This window comes from Lampris incognitus, chromosome 1 (genome assembly GCF_029633865.1).
Source record: "Lampris incognitus isolate fLamInc1 chromosome 1, fLamInc1.hap2, whole genome shotgun sequence".
Lineage (NCBI taxonomy): Eukaryota > Metazoa > Chordata > Actinopteri > Lampriformes > Lampridae > Lampris > Lampris incognitus.
In genome coordinates this window covers 108,665,445-108,684,632 of record NC_079211.1, presented here as the reverse complement: position 1 = coordinate 108,684,632, position 19,188 = coordinate 108,665,445, and the positions used below count along the sequence as shown (strand labels likewise).

The following is a 19,188-nucleotide window of genomic DNA, read 5'->3' as shown; positions in this document are numbered from 1 at the left end:
TTAGAGACTCTGGTTCGAAGATCTGAGTGGTCTAGAGGTCGAGTAACAACACAAAAGTTTGGAATTGTATAAAGGGGCAAGACCATGAAGGTCCTTATATGTGATAAAGAGTATCTGGAAGTCTATTTTATATTTTACGGAGAGCCAATGACGGGATGCAAGGATTGGTGTGATGTGGGATCTAAGATTGGTATTGGTTAGCAGCCTGGCTGCAGCATTTTGCATGAGTTGCAGGCAGGACAGGGCTGCTTGGCTGAGACAAGAGAATGGTAGTCAAGGTGTGAGAAAATTAGTGTATGGTTTAGTAATTCAAGATCTCTGCTTGATTGCATTGGTTTGATTTTTGCGACGTTCTGGATTTGGACAAAGCAGGTTTGCACATGTTTGTTTATGTGTAGGTCGAAACTCGGGTTTTGGTCAAAGAGTACACCCAGATATCTTGAGGGTTTAATATTGGTGGCCAGAGGGCCAATACAAGGTTTCACTTCTGAGAGGAACTTATTAGTACCAATAAAGAGAACCTCAGTTTTGTCTGAATTGAGCTGAAGGAAACTGAGTGACATCAATTCCTTAATAGCCGCCAGGCAGTCGTGAAGAGTACTAATATTACCAATATCATTTGGCATAAGTGATAAATACAGCTGGATGTCATCAGTGTAGTAGTGGTGAGAGATGCAATTGAACCGGCTAACCAGATTGCCCAGAGGTAACATATAGAATGAGAAAAGAATGGGACCAAGGATTGAACCTTGCGGAATGCCAGAGTATAGGGCAGTTGAGGACACAATGTTGTCAATGACAACCTGAAACTTCCTGTTAGACAGATAGGAAGAGAGCCAAATGAGAGCAGAGCCCGAGATACCAACCCACTTATTTAATTGTTCAACCAAGATGAAGTGAGCAATAGTTTCAAAAGCAGCAGTTAAGTCAAGCAGGACCAGGATAGAATGTTCGCCATTGTCAGCTTGCATGAGGATGTCATTTGTCACTCTTAGTAGTGCTGTTTCTGTACTATTTTGGTGGAAAAAACTGGATTGAAATTTATTGAAAATAGTTTGTCCTTCAGTGACCTCAAGGAGCTGCTGTGCAATATTTTTTTTCAAGAATTTTGGAGATGAATGGTAGTTTTGAAATAGGTCTGTAGTTATTTGGTAGGGGTGGACCAAGGGCAGGTCTTTAAAAATAGGTTAGACGCTCGCCATCTTAAAACCCATCAGGAACACAGCCAGAGGTGAGAGCAAGATTAATAACAGAGAAGCAGTCTAGGGCCCAGGGTAAGTAGGAACTCTAAGGAATTCGAGGGGGGGGGGGGATTACATCTAAAGGACGTGAGGACAGGTACATAGGGGACACAGTGTCAATGAGATTGTGCAGAGAGATCGGGGAGAAATCAAACAAAAGAGTAGGAGAGCAAACTGACGAATCAGAGGAAATATCAGCAATATTATAATTAGAACACATTTATTGATTTTGTCAATAAAATAAGCCCCAAAAAAAATCACAGTCTACTGGGGAGGGAGCAGATACAGCAGGATAGACAGGGATTACAAGCCAGTCAATGACTTTAAACAGGAACCTCTGATTGTGTTTATTATCCCTGATTAGGCCTGCAAAGTAGGCAACTCTCACCTCTTTGATGATTTGGTTGAGCATGGACAGCCGTTCTTTCAGATGGAGGAGATGGGCCCTGAGTTTGGATTTCTTCTACCTATGCTCCACTCTTCTGACTTCTCCTTTCAGTTGATGAATGTTGTCATTAATCCAGGGGCAAAAGTTTGTTGATGAAAATGACCTGGTAGTTGTAGGGAGCTGTGGTATCTACCACAGAAGCACACTGATCACTGAACTAGGTTATAAGATCATTAACATTGGAGGAGTCGGGTAGTGGTTATAGGAATCAGAGAAACAGGGTGAAAAAGTAGCTGCAGAATTGGCATTGAAGAAGCAAGAGTGTACTGAGTGCTTCTGCAGTTGAACAGAAGACTGAATTATTATGTCAAAAACAATGCATTTGTGGTCAGAGACAAAATCAGACAGAAAGAGAGTTCAAGATCAGAGTGAGGGTAAAAACAAGGTCAAGAGTGTGACCATGGTAATGGTTAGAGCCAGACACTTGTTGAACAAGGTTAAAAGAGTTGGTAATATTTAAAAGTTGGTTGCAAGAGAATCTTGAGAGGTCATCAATTTGCACATTAAAATCGCCAACCATAATAACTATCATATTTGAGAACCACCAAAGTTAACAGTTCACAGAGTTCATTTAAAAAAATAAATATTAGGTTTGGGTGGTTAGTAGACAACCAAACAACATACTAGGATTTCACAACCAATTTTAAAAGAAATTAATTCAAACTCATTGAAAGTACCCAGTGTAATCTGATTACAAATAGTTATTCTTAAAAACAACTGCAACACCCCCGACACGACTAGTGAGCCTAGGCAGATTGAGGGTCTGGTAATTGGGAGAATATAGCTCTATTAGAGGGCAGCAGTCCCCGGTTTTAAGCCAGGTCTCAGTTAAAATTAAGAAATCCAGTTTGTGAGATAAAATGAGATTGTTAAGAATAAGTCTTGTTTAACAGATCTTATGATACACAACACAAGGCTTGAGTGAGAGGGAACTCTTGATGGAGATCTGAGAAAAGTTGTTTGTATTAAGAGCAGACTGAAAGTGTTTGACATGTTTTGGTGGTCCATTGTTAATTACACTCACTGGCCACTTTATTAGGTACACCTTGCTAGTACCGGGTTGGACCCCCTTTTGCCTTCAGAACTGCCTTAATCCTTCGTGGCATAGATTCAACAAGGTACTGGAAACATTCCTCAGAGAGTTTGGTCCATATTGACATGATAGCATCATGCAGTTGCTGCAGATTTGTCGGCTGCACATCCATGATGCGAATCTCCCGGTCCACCACATCCCAAAGGTGCGCTATTGGATTGAGATCTGGTGACTGTGGAGGCCATTTGAGTACAGTGAACTCATTGTCATGTTCAAGAAACCAGTCTGAGATGATTCGAGCTTTATGACATGGCGCGTTATCCTGCTGGAAGTAGCCATCAGAAGATGGGAACACTGTGGTCAGAAAGGGATGGACATGGTCAGCAACCATACTCAGGTGACTTCCGGTTATGGCGAGGGACTAGGAGGTCGCACATCTCAAGCTCTGCAGCTACCGTGTAAATTAATCCTACAATACTAATCCGAATCTTGTCTAAAGTCACGCAATACGTGTATAAGAGTACCCAGAACTAAAATGTCAGGGAAAAACCCGAAAGAAAAGGCAAAGAGAGAAAAAGAGAAGGAGAAAAGGAAATCGCGACACGAGGAAGAGGCTGAGGAGGTTAGCGACGCCATGCAGGTTGAAAATATGGCTAACGAAGGATTCGACCATGAGGAAGAAGATGACGAAATGTTAGACACAGATAAGAATAGCAACCAAGATATCATGAAAGCCATACAGTCTTTGAAAAGTGGACTTTACAAGAAAATTGATGGAGTGCAAGCGACAATTGCAGATGTAAAGAAACAAATACAGGAATGCATGGGTCGCATGGAACAGGCTGAACAACGGATTTCTGACGTGGAGGACGACGTTAAGAAGCTAACACCCCGAGTTTGCACGCTGGAAAGCACCGTCAAAAGCCTTACTGACAAAGTGGAGGACTTGGAATGCAGGAGTCGGCGAAATAACGTAAGGTTGGTGGGGTGGGCCTATCGGAGAAAGAAGAGGGCCAGGATGCACCTGCATTTTTGGAGAAGTGGTTGCCGGAGGCTCTGAACATGGATCCGCGGGAGGGCTTGGTAGTGGAGCGGGCTCATAGAATCGGCGCTCCGGTAGACTCTCGCACGGGTCGTCCAAGGACATTGATCATGAGGTTCATGAACTTTAAGGATAGGGAGCGAGTACTAAAGGCAGCCAAAACCAAGGGACAGGTCCTTTACAAGAACACGCCGGTCCGTTTTCACATCGACCTCTCTGCTGGGGTGCACAAGATGCAGCGCGACTACGATCAGGTCCGGAAGAAGCTGAGAGACCGGGGGATCCACAAGCACAGAATCATCTTTCCAGCCCGGCTCCTGGTAACACACGACGAGAGACCCCACACCTTTCAAACCCCAGCAGAAGTGGAGAGGTTTATTCAATCCCTCGGATAAGGACTGATGCAGTAGGCTATTAAGCTTACTTTATTTTATTGTATTTCCATTTACACGAAAGATGTAGCCACGTGTTCGGGCTGTCGCCATTTTGTTTTTGTTTAGGCTTTATTTTTCTACCTGGACAGGACGGAGTCTGGTTTATAGCTAGACTATTCAGCTTTTGTGGAATGCACTTAACCCTGAATGAGAGACAATGTCCAAGCACAAGCCGAAATGACATGGGCACATCCAAGTAGGCCTAGGCCTAAGGGACAGAGTCATCATCGGTTTATGCGCCTGTCGGAGGAAGGAAGGCCCAATGCATCGCGGACTCTTGTGACCAGGCTACAGACTTTTCCCTCTCTTCACCTTCCAGTCTGCATGCACGGGTTCCAGGTTTGTGTATGTGTTCGGGTGGTTAATGTTATATATGCCTACATGTTGTAAGCGTTGCACAGTTCATTACTGATGTTATGTGTGATTAGTATTTAGAAAAAGTAAGATAGCGAGCTGGAGCGAGAAGAAAAGAAAAGGTACAGAAACCCGTTTTAGCGGTAGTTAAACGTGGGATGGGAGGGGATGTCCAGAGTTCCTGGACTTTAGGTTCGTATGGGGTTGAGGTTGGGTTGTTGTGGTTTCATTTTATTATTTATTCTTTCATCAGTGGGTGTGGTTTGTCAAAGTACTTCTTCACTACGGTTCCTAATATAACATACCGGAATCAATGTTAGAGAGTTGCAAGGTAAAATTTACTTCGTGGAATTGTAGGGGTTTGATCAAACTCACAAAGGTGAAGCAGGTAATGAGCAGGATAAAATCCTTGAAATCAAAAATCGTTTTTTTACAAGAAACACACATGGTGGATGAGGACGTTCCCAAAATAGCAAGACGATGGCAGGGTCAAGTGTTGTCTGCTCCTTACACCACTCATGCTAGAGGGGTTATGATACTAATTCATAAATCGGTTCCATTACGGGTACAGCATGTAGTTAAGGACCCTGCAGGGAGGTATATTATAGTCCAGGGTAGGTTATTATCTGAAACCTTAACTTTTATAAATGTTTACGGCCCCAATGAAGATGACTCTAAATTCTATAATAGTCTGTTTTTGACTGCTTCAAATCATCCTGGGAAATACATAATAGCTGGTGACTTTAACTGTACGTTAGATCCTTCAAAAGACAGGTCAACTGGTTTAGATGATACCCACAGTAAGTCCAGAAAGACGATACACCATTTTATGAAGGAATTGAATCTGTTTGATGTTTGGAGGCATGGTAAACCGAACGCAGTAGAATATTCCTGCTATTCCGGTACTCATAGAACTCACTCACGCATAGACTACTTTTTGGTTTCAGCGCTACTTGTCTCCAAAATAGATGAATGTCATTATAGTAGTATAGTTCTGTCTGACCACGCTGCAGTATCCTTGACCTATGAAGATAATAACTTAGTGTGCGACCCCCCGAGATGGCGTTTTCAACCCGGGTGGCTTGCGGATCCTACATTCATAGATTTCTTAGATAAGCAGATTGACCTGTATTTTGAATGTAACAAGTCCCAGACTTCTGCTAGCACAAGGTGGGAGGCTTTCAAAGCCTTTATCAGGGGCCAAATTATTTCCTTCACTAGTTCCAAGAAAAAGGCTACACGACTTGAAATGAAGACATTAGATGAGGAAATTAAAAAAACTGGAAACAGAAATATATAATAATAGAAATATACCTACAGATGTTCATACAAGACTGCTACTGCTTAGAGCACAGTAAAATGAACTGGCAGCTAATAAAGCGGCTGCTGATTTAATGAGACTCAAACAGTCCTACTATGATCAGGGGGAAAAGCCCGGAAAACTTCTAGCATGGCGCATTAAACAACAACAAACAGAAAGGTCTATTAATTGTATTGAAGTCCCAAGTGGTAGAACTATAGTGGACCCGACAGAGATTAATGAAGCCTTTAGAGACTTCTACGGGAAATTATACAGCTCTGAGTGCTCTCCTAATCTGGACACGCAAACACAATTCCTAGACAATCTTAATATTCCTAAAATTTCGGAAGAGGAAAGTAGAGTATTAGATCAAGATGTAACTGCATTGGAAATTGCAGAAGCAATTGGGTGTATGCAGGCTGGAAAATCAGCGGGTCCAGATGGCATCCCTATAGACATTTATAAAAAATTTCAAACCAAATTAATACCACCCCTCTTGGAGATGTTTCAGGAATCCTTTGAGAATGGTCTTCTCCCTACATCTATGAGGGGCGCCCTAATCACTTTACTCCCAAAACCGGGGAAACCAAATACAAAATGTGAAAATATGCGTCCAATTAGTCTCCTAAATTCTGATACAAAAATACTCTGTAAAATTCTTGCAAGAAGATTGGAGGGTCTTCTACCTAGAGTAGTGGGAGAAGACCAGAACGGATTCATTCAAGGGAGACAGGGTTTTCATAACGTTAGACAAGTGCTCAATATTTTATACAGTCAGAGGGAGGCGCCTGACACGGCCTTACTTTCACTTGATGCAGAGAAGGCCTTCGACCGTGTTGAATGGCCTTATCTGTTTGAGGTGTTAACACGATTTGGCCTTGGGGATACATTTATCAAATGGGTAAGATTGCTTTGTACAGGGCTTACTGCAGAAGTTTTGACGAATAGTAAGGTTTCTAAACCTTTTAACATTTGTAGAAGTTGCCCTCAAGGGAGCCCTTTATCGCCTTTACTTTTTATCCTAGCGATAGAACCATTTGCTATAGCGGTGAGAACACACAGCGATATATATGGAATTCGAGAGGGACATCTGGAACACAGGGTAGCACTCTTCGCCGATGATGTGATATTAATGCTTAAAAATCTGCATAAATCTATCCCAGCGCTCCTAAGCCTTATTGAATCATTTGGGAAAATATCTGGTTATAAAGTTAATTACTCCAAATCATCTATAATGTTACTGAATGAAACAGAGAGGAAGAATGGTCTTGTTTATGCTTCTACCTTCAACCCAACAGACACATTTACATATCTGGGAATAAAAATTGTCCCTGAGGTGAATAAGATTGCTCAGTCAAATTATGAGCCCATCCTGGATGCTAGTATTGCTTCGATAGAGCGTTGGACATCCTTACCTATTTCAATGATCGGCAGGATTAATATCCTAAAGATGAATATACTTCCCAAATTTCTTTATTTGTTCCAGAATATCCCCCTACCCCCTCCTTCATCTTTGTTCACGAAAATCAAGAAACTGTTTACCAACTTTATTTGGCAAAATAAACGTCCTAAATTACATCTATCTTTACTTTATCTACCATATGATCGAGGAGGCCTGAAATGTCCAAATATCCAATGGTATTACTGGGCAGCACAATTAAGGTCGATTATGTTTTACTTCTCATCTGGAAGTCCCCCAGCTTGGATTGATCTGGAAGCCTGCTCTGTTAAACCGTGCTTACCATTGCACCTGTATTTGTATTCAGCAGACCGTAAATATCTGAAGAAAAATACAGACAACCCTATAATATTGAATATGATTGATGTTTGGTTCGATGCTTGTAAGTATTTGAATATAAATATGTCCCGGTCATGCTTCAGTCCTATTTGGGGTAATGCCAATTTCAAATCAGGGCAAAATGATAGGGGATTTAAATTATGGGCTGAAAAGGAGTTAAGGAAAGTGCAAGACATGTACAGGGAGGAGGATGAAGTATTCATGTCCTTTGAGGAAATATCTACAAAGTATGACATTCCAAGGAATCATTTTTTCAAATATCTTCAGCTAAGGAGTGTTATATCCTGTCAAAGCCATTCATTAGACATTCCTACCATTTCTATATTAGAAGTTGCAGTCACAAAACACTGTTATGATAGAGGTTTAATTTCAACTATGTATGACTTATTTGTATCTGGATCTGATGAATCATCAGAGACAAAACTGAGATTATGGGAGGGAGATATAGAGGAGGAAATATCTTTAGAAGAATGGAGTGAGGCATGTAAAGAGGCCCAGAGACAGATAGTTAGCAGCAACCTAAAGCTTCTACAGTATAAATGGCTGATGCATACATATATAACTCCTGTTAAATTGCACAAGTTTAATGACAATATTCCTGATACCTGTATTAAGTGTAGTGAGGCAAGGGGGACGCTGTTTCACTGTATATGGGAATGTGTGGAAGTGAAAGCCTTCTGGCAAGATGTTGTTGATATGATTGATCAAATATTGTCAAAGAAATTACCATTGAGTCCAAAGCTTTTTATTCTTTGTTTATATCCTACCACCCCACATTTACATAGCAATGAGTTCAGATTTATAGATATGTGTATATTACAAGCAAAACGTGTAATTGCTCTTAATTGGAAAAGTGTTGATGGACCAAGAATTGTTATGTGGGTTAAAGAAATGGCTTCAAACATGTCAATGGAAAAGATAATGTATATTGTTAGACGTAAACAAAGTGTTTTTGATAAAATCTGGGGATTGTTTCTGTACTTCTTAAGACGTAATACTAATGTTGGTAACTTGCTTCATCAAGAACAAGCTCTGGGGGAGTAGAACAACTCTATCTGACTGTTTATATGCGTAAAAGCAACTGGAAAAAAAAACCACACCCTCTAATCAGTCTGTGAAAGAAATTATTGTTATTACTATTTTATTATTTTTATTAATTGAATTTTTATCTTTATTATCTTCTTTAACCCTGCTTTGAATCGTATTACTTGTTATAGGGACAGGGTTGGGGGGGGTAGGGTGAAAATGTTTGCTGTACTGTGCTATTACTTGTTTTGATGTAATTTGCAAACAAAATTCAATAAATATATTGCGTTAAAAAAAAAAACAATACTCAGGTAGGCTGTGGCGTTGACACGATGCTCAATTGGTACTAAGGGGCCCAAAGTGTGCCAAGAAAATATCCCCCACACCATTACACCACCACCACCAGCCTGAACCGTTGATACAAGGCAGGATGGATCCATGCTTTCATGTTGTTGACGCCAAATTCTGACCCTACCATCTGAATGTCGCAGCAGAAATCGAGACTCATCAGACCAAGCAACGTTTTTCCAATCTTCTATTGTCCAATTTTGGTGAGCCTGTGCGAATTGTAGCCTCAGTTTCCTGTTCTTAGCTGACAGGAGTGGCACCCAGTGTGGTCTTCTGCTGCTGTAGCCCATCTGCCTCAAGGTTCGACGTGTTGTGCGTTCAGAGATGCTCTTCTGCATACCTCGGTTGTAATGAGTGGTTATTTGAGTTACTGTTGCCTTTCTATCAGCTCGAACCAGTCTGGCCATTCTCCTCTGACCTCTGGCATCAACAAGGCATTTTCGCCCACAGAACTGCCGCTCATTGGATATTTTCTCTTTTTCGGACCATTCTCTGTAAACCCTAGAGATGGTTGTGCGTGAAAATCCCAATAGATCAGCAGTTTCTGAAATACTCAGACCAGCCCGTCTGGCACCAACAACCATGCCACATTCAAAGTCACTTAAATCACCTTTCTTCCCCATTCTGATGCTCGGTTTGAACTGCAGCAGATCGTCTTGACCATGTCTACATGCCTAAATGCATTGAGTTGCTGCCATGTGATTGGCTGATTAGAAATATGCGTTAACGAGCAGTTGGACAGGTGTGCCTAATAAAGTGGCCGGTGAGTGTATAACAGAAATGGGATGAACTGGAAGAGGCAAAGGCTCAGCCAGCAAAATAGAGGGCTGTATAATGTCAGAAGAAGAGCAAGAGGGACACATGATAGATACAGAGTTTGATGCTGAGTCAGGCTGAAAAAGCTATACAATGAATGAGGTTATATGTCAGTTGCTTAACCCCCTCGCCGTTTGGATGAATACTGTCTTTTTTGTAGCAGTCCCTCCTATGCCAGAATGAGTCAAATTCATTAATAAAACCATGGCCTTTAGCTGTACAGAAATTCATTAACCAGCAGTGCAGACTGAAGAGGCAGCTAAAGCGCTCTGAGTCCTTACGTAGGGATGGAATGGGGCCAGAGGATACAGTTTTTGCCCAGGCTCTCTAAAGTTAGAAGTAGGGACTCAAAGTCAGACTGTAGCTTTAATGATTGCCTTGACACAACATCACTGGTTCCAATGTGCACAATACCAGTGTGGATATTTGGATGGTAATGAAGTATGACTGGAATGTGTATAGAGACATCGGAAACTTTACATCCAGAGGAACAGTAAGTTATGCTACCAGGAAGCTTAACAAACCTGGAAACGCAATCACCAATCACAAGGATTTCGGGTTAACTGTTAAGACATTGTCCATCGTAGATTGTCAGCTTTCGATGACCAAGGTCATTGGTGTCAGCCACCCAACCCCTCCACAGTAGGGACCTCAGTGGTAGTGGTGGAGGGAGATAGTAGTTGGATGGCTGAAGGTTGAAGGGATGGTGGTGTAGAGTTGGTGAACTCGACTCATGAACGCTTGGTCTTCGGGATGTAAAGTGGAGAGCACACTGAGCCGGGTGTTAGAGGATGTTTCCTAGTCAGCCGTGTAGCTCCATTGCCGACATCAGCCACCAGGTTAACCGGCTGGTATACTTTGTCAGCAAGCTCTGTCAACGGAGAGAAAGTTTTCCAGGGGGAGATGAAAGTCAGGAACATACAGGGGGATAGAAATCTGTCTCTTTCCCTTAACCACTGAGGACCAGCTGCGAGAGGGATCCAGAGTGTCAACCAGACCTCCAAGCTCCTTTGGGTTGGACTGGATGGCAGCTAACCAAGAGTATAGCTGAGCTTGATGATAAAGGAGATCTTCGATCAAAGTATCTATGGATTGAAGCTCGATTTAACTGCAGGGGATTTCAGTGGCCGAAACCATTTAAGTTAGTTTAGCTTAACCACCAGGCTAAAGGCAAGCCTAGCTAAACTGGTAGCTCGGACAGGTAGTCCAAAGCAATCCCGCAAGTCATACAACAGTAAAAGAGAGGAGGAAAATGTGATTAAGTGAAAAAAATGGGCATAACCAGTCTAAAAGTGCTAAAAGCTTAAAATCCTCAATAACAGTGACTGGCTAGCCTAGCCACCAGGCTAAAAACAAACTTGGCTAAGCTAGAGTGTGATGCAGCCTTTGACAAAGGTATTGTAAAGCTTATAGATGTTTGCAGCATTCGCAAGGAAGAAGGACAGAACACATGGATACAAAAAGAATTGGTACTGTGTAAAGTGTGTGTGTGTGTGTGCCGTGCAGATGTGTTTGTATGTGTGTATGATATAGTGCATATTGAATGGAGCACATATTGTTCCAGCTACACCATTATTTCCTGAGGTCAAGGCCTGCCTAGCTATACCGATGACGGCTATTATGGCTTTAACATCATTGCCACTGAATAGAGCATTTTATCAGTTTCATACACACACACACACACATGCATACCTTATCCAGTGGAGAGTGATGCAACTGAGCGGGTCTGTAATGTTGGTGCATAAAGTGTTTGTCTGTGTGTGTTTAAGAGAATCATAAGAAGGTCAATGCCATTTGCAGGTCTGCTTGTGTGTATATGCGTGCACATAGATACGTCTATTGCTTTTTCTTTATTTATTCTGGGGGGTGGGGTGGGGGTGGGGGGCAGCATTTTGTGTCCAGAAATGGGAAGACAAAGAAAGATGGTAACTCACCTCCGGGGAGTAGAAGAAAACATAGAAGAAAACGAAGTGGAATCCGGATCAGACTACAACACCAAGTCCACCGTCCACCTCCGCCCAGCATCCTTCTTGCTAACATCCAGTCTCTGGAAAGTAAACTGGATGATGTAAGAGCAAGAATCAGATTCCAACGGGACTTGAGAGATTGTAACATCCTTTGTCTGACTGAGACTTGGCTAAACCCGCTGGTGCCAGACAGAGTCATATGTCTGACCGAGTCCTTCTATGTTTTTCGGGCAGACAGAACGGAAGAGTCTGGTAAATCCAAGGGTGGAGACGTCTGCTTTATGATCAACAGCAACTGGTGTAACCCAAAGGCCATGAAGATTATTTCTCGTTCCTGCTCGCCGAACCTGGAGCATCTGACGATCTCATGCTGTCCATTCTACCTTCCCCGGGAGTTCAGCTCAGTCATCACCACATCTGTATGTATTCCACCACAGGCAAATACCAATGTAGCACTATCGGACCTACATGATATGCTATGCCGACATCAAAACAAGTACCCTGGTGCTGCTATGTTGGTGGCGGGGGACTTCAATAAAGCAAACCTAAAAAAAAGTCATGGTGAACTTTCATCAGCACATTACGTGTGCTACCAGAGGGGATAGAACTTTGGATCGCTTCTACACACCATTCAAGAGAGGCTACAAGGCTGTCTCTCTCCCTCTTTTTGGAAAATCTGACCATGCCGCCATTTTCCTGCTTCCGGCATACAGACAAAAGATTGCAAATGAAGCGGTAGTGACGAGGGACGTGAAGTGGTGGTCCAACCAATCAGAGGCCAAGCTTCAGGACACGCTGAATGACATTGACTGGGAGATGTTCCAATCGAGTTCCAGTGACGTCAGCGAGTTTATGGAAGTGGTTACGAGCTTCATAGCAATGCTTGTCGATACCATTGTCCCCACAGTAAAAGTTAGGTCCTTTCCTAATCAAAAGCCGTGGATTGATAGAACCATCCGTGATGCTGTAAGCGCACGCACTGCTGCCTATAACTCTGGTCTTGTATCCGGCAACATGGACGAGTACAAGGCAGCGTCCTACAGTCTGAGAAGGGTGGTAAAAGGAGCTAAGAAGAGGTACAGAGATAGGATGGAGGTGCAGATGGAGCAACGCGTCTATGGCAAGGACTACAAACAATAACCGACTACAAGAGAAGATCCCCTGCAATTGGGAGTGCCAGTGCATCCCTAGCGGATGACCTGAACTCCTTTTATGCATGTTTTGAGGCTAGCAATAACAGCGCTAGCTCGTCGGCCAGTAACAACACCCTTAGCGTAGCCGAGGTGAGTCCTACAGCTGGAGATGAACATCCACTCTCGGTGACTGAGCATAGTGTGTGGAGGGCTCTGACAAGGGTGAACACAAGGAAAGCTGCTGGTCCTGATGGAATATCCAGGCGAGTACTGAAGACATATGTTAATCAGCTAGCTCCAGTGTTTACCACAATATTCAACATCTCCCTAGCTGAGTCTGTGGTCCCCGCCTGCTTCAAGAGATCCACTGTTATCCCTGTGCCGAAGAAGGCTTCTCCAACATGCCTGAATGACTACCGACCGGTGGCCCTCACCTTAGTGGTCATGAAATGCTTTGAAAGGCTGATAAAAGACCACATCTGCACCTTCCTCACCTGCTCCATGGACCCGCTGCCATTTGCTTATCATCCAAACAGAGCCACAGATGACGCTGTGTCCCAGGTACTGCACACCACACTCTCTCATCTTGACAGCCGGAAGGGGGGCTACGTGAGACTGCTGTTCATTGACTATAGTTCAGCTTTCAATACCATAGTCCCCACCAGGCTGGCTGGCAAGCTGAGTGAACTGGGACTGAACACCCCCCTGTGTGCCTGGATCTTGGACTTCCTAACCGCCAGGCCCCAGGTGGTCAGGGTGGGTAGTCACACCTCCAGCTCCCTTACTCTGAATACAGGATCCCCCCAGGGCCGTGTCCTCAGCCCCCTCCTGTACTCCCTGTACACACACGACTGTGTGGCCAGGTTCAGCTCCAGTTCCATCATCAAGTTTGTGGATGACACAGTGGTGGTGGGTCAGATCTCCGATGACGATGAGAAAGCCTACCGGGAGGAAGTTGCTGCTCTATCACTCTGGTGCCAGGACAACAGCCTCCTCTTGAATGTGTCCAAAACTAAGGAGATGATTGTGGACTTTAGGAGGGTACAACAACAACAGAGGATGTACTCACCATTGAGGATTAATGGGACTACTGTGGAGAGGGTAAGCAGGTATAAATACCTGGGAGTCCACATTACAGGGGACCTCACATGGCACTCACCCACAGACACTCTGGTGAGCAAGGCAAGGCAGCGCATCTATCACCTCAGGCAGCTGAGGAAATTCAAAGTCTCCCGGAAGATCCTCCAGTCCTTCTACTCTGGGGCAGTGGAGAGCATCCTGACAGGATGCATCTCTGCCTGGTTTGGCAACAGCTCCACCCAGGATAGGAAGGCTCTGCATAGGATAGTGCGTTCGGCTGAGCGCACTATGCCTCTGTTAGAATGAAAGCCGCTCTGGGATTCTGGTAGAATTTCCTCTGGTACTGAGACGAGTTTGTTGGCCAAGGCCTTAGCCAGGGCTTTCCCTGTGGTGGAAAGCAAGGAAATGCCATGGTAGTTTCCGCACTCAGCTTTGTCCCCTTTCTTAAAGAAAGAGACAATGAGTGTGTCCCTAAGTTTCACAGGGGCTTCCTCTTTTTCCCATATTTTAAGTAGCAGGACATGGATATGTTGTCTGAGGAGCGTAGGTCCACCACCCTAGGTACAACCTTCTTTGCTCCAACATAACACAACAATTATTTTTGGGGGCGGGGGGGTACTCAGTTAAGAATGATGGGGAAAAGAGACAAAAGCATTGAGTTTACAAGAACATTTGCAGGTGTTGCCGAGGTCACACTTTCTAGCCCAATTGGTAAACTACCGCTGGACTTTTTTCTTCTCCTATTCCAAGAAGAAAGAAGATACAGTTGAAATAGCTGCCACTGTGTACAGTGTTACTAGCAAATAAATACGTGATAACTATATAAAGGATGATGTCTATAATAGGTAATGATGCGGTAAAGTTTTTTTTAGCTTGATTCTTGCCAATAATATGCCAAGCGCACAATATATCATCAAGATGCTCAGAGTGGATGGATCATCAATATGAGACAAGTGGAGTTTGGGATATATCATTATATGTCAACAGTTGATGACACATAGCCGTCGCTCTACCCCCCCCCCCACTTCTTCTGCCTCTATCCCCCTCTCTCTCTCTCTTTATTCAGACCAACCAGGGACAGTGAAGATGATGAGGACGATGAGAGGAAAGGCAAAGGCTGCACACTGCAGGTATGATGTCATTTCCTCTCAAATTTGTCTGTTTGTCACGTGTCACTTCTCACCTCATGATGGTGGAGTTCATCTCAAAAAGCACCACCAGGTGTGGGACTATCCCAAGCCCCCAGTGTTTGAAGCACAAGCCAGCTTGACTTTGTGTCAGGCATGTGATACAGCAGCGGCGTGCCCACATACTTACATGGATCCCAATGGCATCACCACACATTTGAATAATTTAAGTGCTGTAGACCACTTTTCAACTTAGCCAAGAGTTTCCGTGTGTTTTTATTATTTGCACCGCTATTGCAAAGACAATCGGATTGCTTTCCGTTTATTAGCTGCCTGGCTACTGTCCATAAGAATCCCAATTTATACTAGAAACCCTGATCTCAGTGCTATGATAAAGGCAGAGTAAAACATCTGGTAGTATTAATGAGTAGGCAGGTTTTGTTACTTACTTACTACTCTACTTGATCCAGTACAAAGAATGCCAACTGAATTTCGGTTTGGAACCCTCTCAAGTCCCGGGTGTTGCATCATACTGTAATGTAAACAAACAAGTAGACACGTTAGCCCTTGGCTAACTGATCGGAACCTTTAGTCGACTGATTAACATTGTCGCCCGCGGTGCAGGAGACACGGGTTCGCGTCCCGGCTGTGGCAGTTCCCACGGCTGCCCCCCTAATTCACTGCATTGGTGTCAGAAATGGGATGGTGAGACCATGAGGTCATCGGAAGCGCGTGTGTCCAGAGGAATGAGGGAGCTGACCTGCTGAAGCGCAGGGACGCGCTTCCCGGAGGAGAGGGGTAGTGTAACGTGCATGGATAAGTAGACACGTTAGCCCTTGGCTGATGGGTCAGACCCTTGGCTGACGGGTCAGACCCTTTAGTCCACTGGTTAACGTAGTCGCCCGCGGTGCAGAATCCATGGGTTCATGTCCTGGCTGTGGCGGTTCCCGGGCTGCCCCCCTTATTTGCTACATTCGCTACATTGCCCCCTTAATTCGCTGCATTTGTAGCGAATTAGCCCGGGAACTGCCACAGCCAGGACATGAACCCGTGTCTCCTGCACCACAGGCGACAACATTAACCAGTCGACTAAAGGGTCCGACCCATTAGCCAATGGCTAGCATGTCTACTTATCGGTGCACGTTACAATACTATGTTTTCCTGTCAAGATCTGTTTCCCCCTAGCCAGAGTTTGATACAACACCGGGAGGCTTGATTAACTTTAACCTAACTTCAACCTGCCCTAAGCTTAACCTAACTTCAGCCTAGCCCTAAACTTAACCTAACGCTTACCTTAACATAATCGTAACCAATAGCTAACCTGTTTCCTGCGAATGCTTTCGTCTGGCTGGGGAAACAGATTTCGATGGGGAAACAGAGTTCAATACAACATCGGAGCTCGCTCCATCGAGTGTCGTCCGAGGTTCAGTCTTGTTTTTTTTTTTTTGTGGATTTGCCCCCCTTTTTTCTCCCCAATTGTATCCAGCCAATTACCCCACTTTTCCGAGACATCCCGGTCACTGCTCCACCCCCTGTGCCCATCCGGAGAGGGCTGCAGACTACCACATGCCTCCTCCGATGCATGAAGTCACCAGCCACTTCTTTTCACCTGACAGTGAGGAGTTTCACCAGGGGGATGTAGCACGTGGGAGGATAACGCTATTCCCCCCAGTTCCCCCTCCCCACTGAACAGGCGTCCTGAGCGACCAGAGGAGGCGCTAGTGCAGCAACCAGAACAGATACCCACATCCGGTTTCCCACCCACAGGCACGGTCAATTGTGTCTGTAGGGATGCCCGACCAAGCCGGAGGTAACGCGGGGATTCGAACCGAGAGCCGTATGTTGGTAGGCAACGGAATAGACTGCTATGCTACCCGGACGCGGTTCAGTCTTGTTTTACCTCTATTTCTATCATTCTCCCTCTTTGCCTCCTCCTTCAATGGGTTTTTTTTTCTCCTGCCGGGTAAAGTTTCCACGGTCACTTCAGTTGTTCCACCGTCTGCTACTGGGGGTTAGCTACCGATCGCTACCGGGGCGTCGTTATAGCCATTAGTTAAAGCAAGTAAGTTAAAGCAAAAAAGTAATGTACTGCCGACAACATTCTCAGTCCCTAATGCTACCACTATACACATCATAACTGATGGTAAACGTGAATGTGCAGAAGCATTTTCATCAACTACTACATTTCCATGAACAGGTAATTGTTTTCTAGCTGTGTAGTGTACCTTTTTTGTACCCTTTCAGAGTAGATGGTTAGCAAGTTCTTAGACTGTAATAGTGTGTGTGTAAAGTAAAGTAGCATTAAGTTGGCCAATACAGCCCTCAACTGCACCCAAGAGGGGATTCTTTATGGTGTGTCACTGATGAATTTTGGGTACCTCAGTGGTATAAAGATGGCCCTCAAAGTAATTATAGCTTTTATACGGTATACAGTTATTAGCAACACATGGTTACCGACCAGAGTTTCCATCAGAGGGGGGTTGTAACAACTCTCACACAGAATAGACACTCGGAAGAATACTAATAAGCCTGTGTCAGTCCGTTCTGTGGTTCCTTCTGTACTAATGTTAACAAAAACTATCGGCAAAGATCACAAGCCCTGCATTGTCCCCTACAGGTGTGGCTTGTTGGTTAACAAGGCCACTCCTGAATCACCTTGCCTGCCAGAAGCGCAAGATACATAGTAATAACAAAACAGAGAGAGAGATAAGAACAATCTCTATCTAGCTCTATAGTGAGCAAGAGAACTCCGATAGAAACAGGAAGTTACAGCCTGTCATTGTAACGGTTAAACCGATTGGAAAATGCCTTTGAGCAATGTGACTGCCAAGCCAGAACTATCCAGTTTATAAGACCTGAGTCAGTATACTTGATTATGACTGTATCCATCCATCCATCCATCCATTATCCAAACCGCTTATCCTGCTCTCAGGGTTGCGGAGATGCTGGAGCCTATCCCAGCAGTCATTGGGCGGCAGGCGGGGAGACACCCTGGACAGGCCGCCAGGCCATCACAGGGCTGGCGGCCTGTGGGATACAGATTGTGACTGTAATGAAGTAAAATTTTACCTAATACTGTGCTATAGAGAATTAATATTTTTTTATTCATAACATTTTCAGTACCAGTATGCCTTGGTGCGGGTCCTGACCCATTTTGTAGCAGAACCTGCTGATCCAGGCGGGGACATGGTCTATATGTTAGGAAATGACTGGCAAGCTGACATCACTCACTTGGTGCTGGACCAGCTAAAGGTAGGTGTATGACATCATGCACAAGCATACATACGCATAGATTCACGTCCATGGACAAGCATGTCCATGTGCATGTGCATACACACACCCACCCACAAGGGAATGAACAAACACAAACACACACACACACACACATCACTGTATACTTGTTAAAATACCTCTCCACTTTGATACCATACTTTCAAGGAACTTTTGGAAATATCACGTTGTGTCCTACAGAAATGGGATACTCACTAGTCCATTCAGACCAGTTACACCATCGCAATATACTACTCAGTCCTACTGTATAAAATTTAAAGACCCCCTCCAGTCATGTTTTAACACATATAAAATGCTCTGATATAATAAATTGTCTGCTATGTTTTTTCTGCAAAATAGCTCAAATTAGCTTGTTAAAATCCCTAAAATCAAATCTACTCCTTCTCCGTCATTTAAAAAAAAATCTAAAATACATGAATATGCAAATTATCCCCACCCTCAAATCAGATTTCCCCCCACCTCTCCGCCGCTTGCCTGCTGCTGGTCATTGGGAAGAAAAACTCTCTGTCACGCCCTCCACGTCCACCTGGCCTGCAGCCAGTCTCTCTCTCTCTCTCTCTCTCTCTCTCTCTCTCTCTCTCTCTCTCTCTCTCTCTCTCTCTCTCTCTCTCTCTCTCTCTCTCTCTCTCTCTCTCTCTCTCTCTCTTTCTCTCTCTCTCCTGAGGTCAGCCATACACCCTCTTGTCATCAACCTCATCAATGTCAGCAATATAAGAAAAGCAGGTCTTCAACCATCACCCAGATCTTTGT

General features: G+C 44.1%; 1 protein-coding gene across 1 annotated transcript in view; it reads left to right on the top strand.

Annotated features, from left to right (window-relative positions):
* si:dkey-215k6.1 (transmembrane protein 132D) overlaps window positions 1-19,188 on the top strand; it is a 450,750-nt gene that overhangs the window by 402,088 nt on the left and 29,474 nt on the right. The window contains exons 8-9 of the mRNA XM_056278865.1: window positions 15,087-15,150; window positions 18,268-18,399. Of these exons, the coding sequence (XP_056134840.1) occupies window positions 15,087-15,150; window positions 18,268-18,399 (196 nt within the window). The remainder of the gene's footprint in view (window positions 1-15,086; window positions 15,151-18,267; window positions 18,400-19,188) is intronic.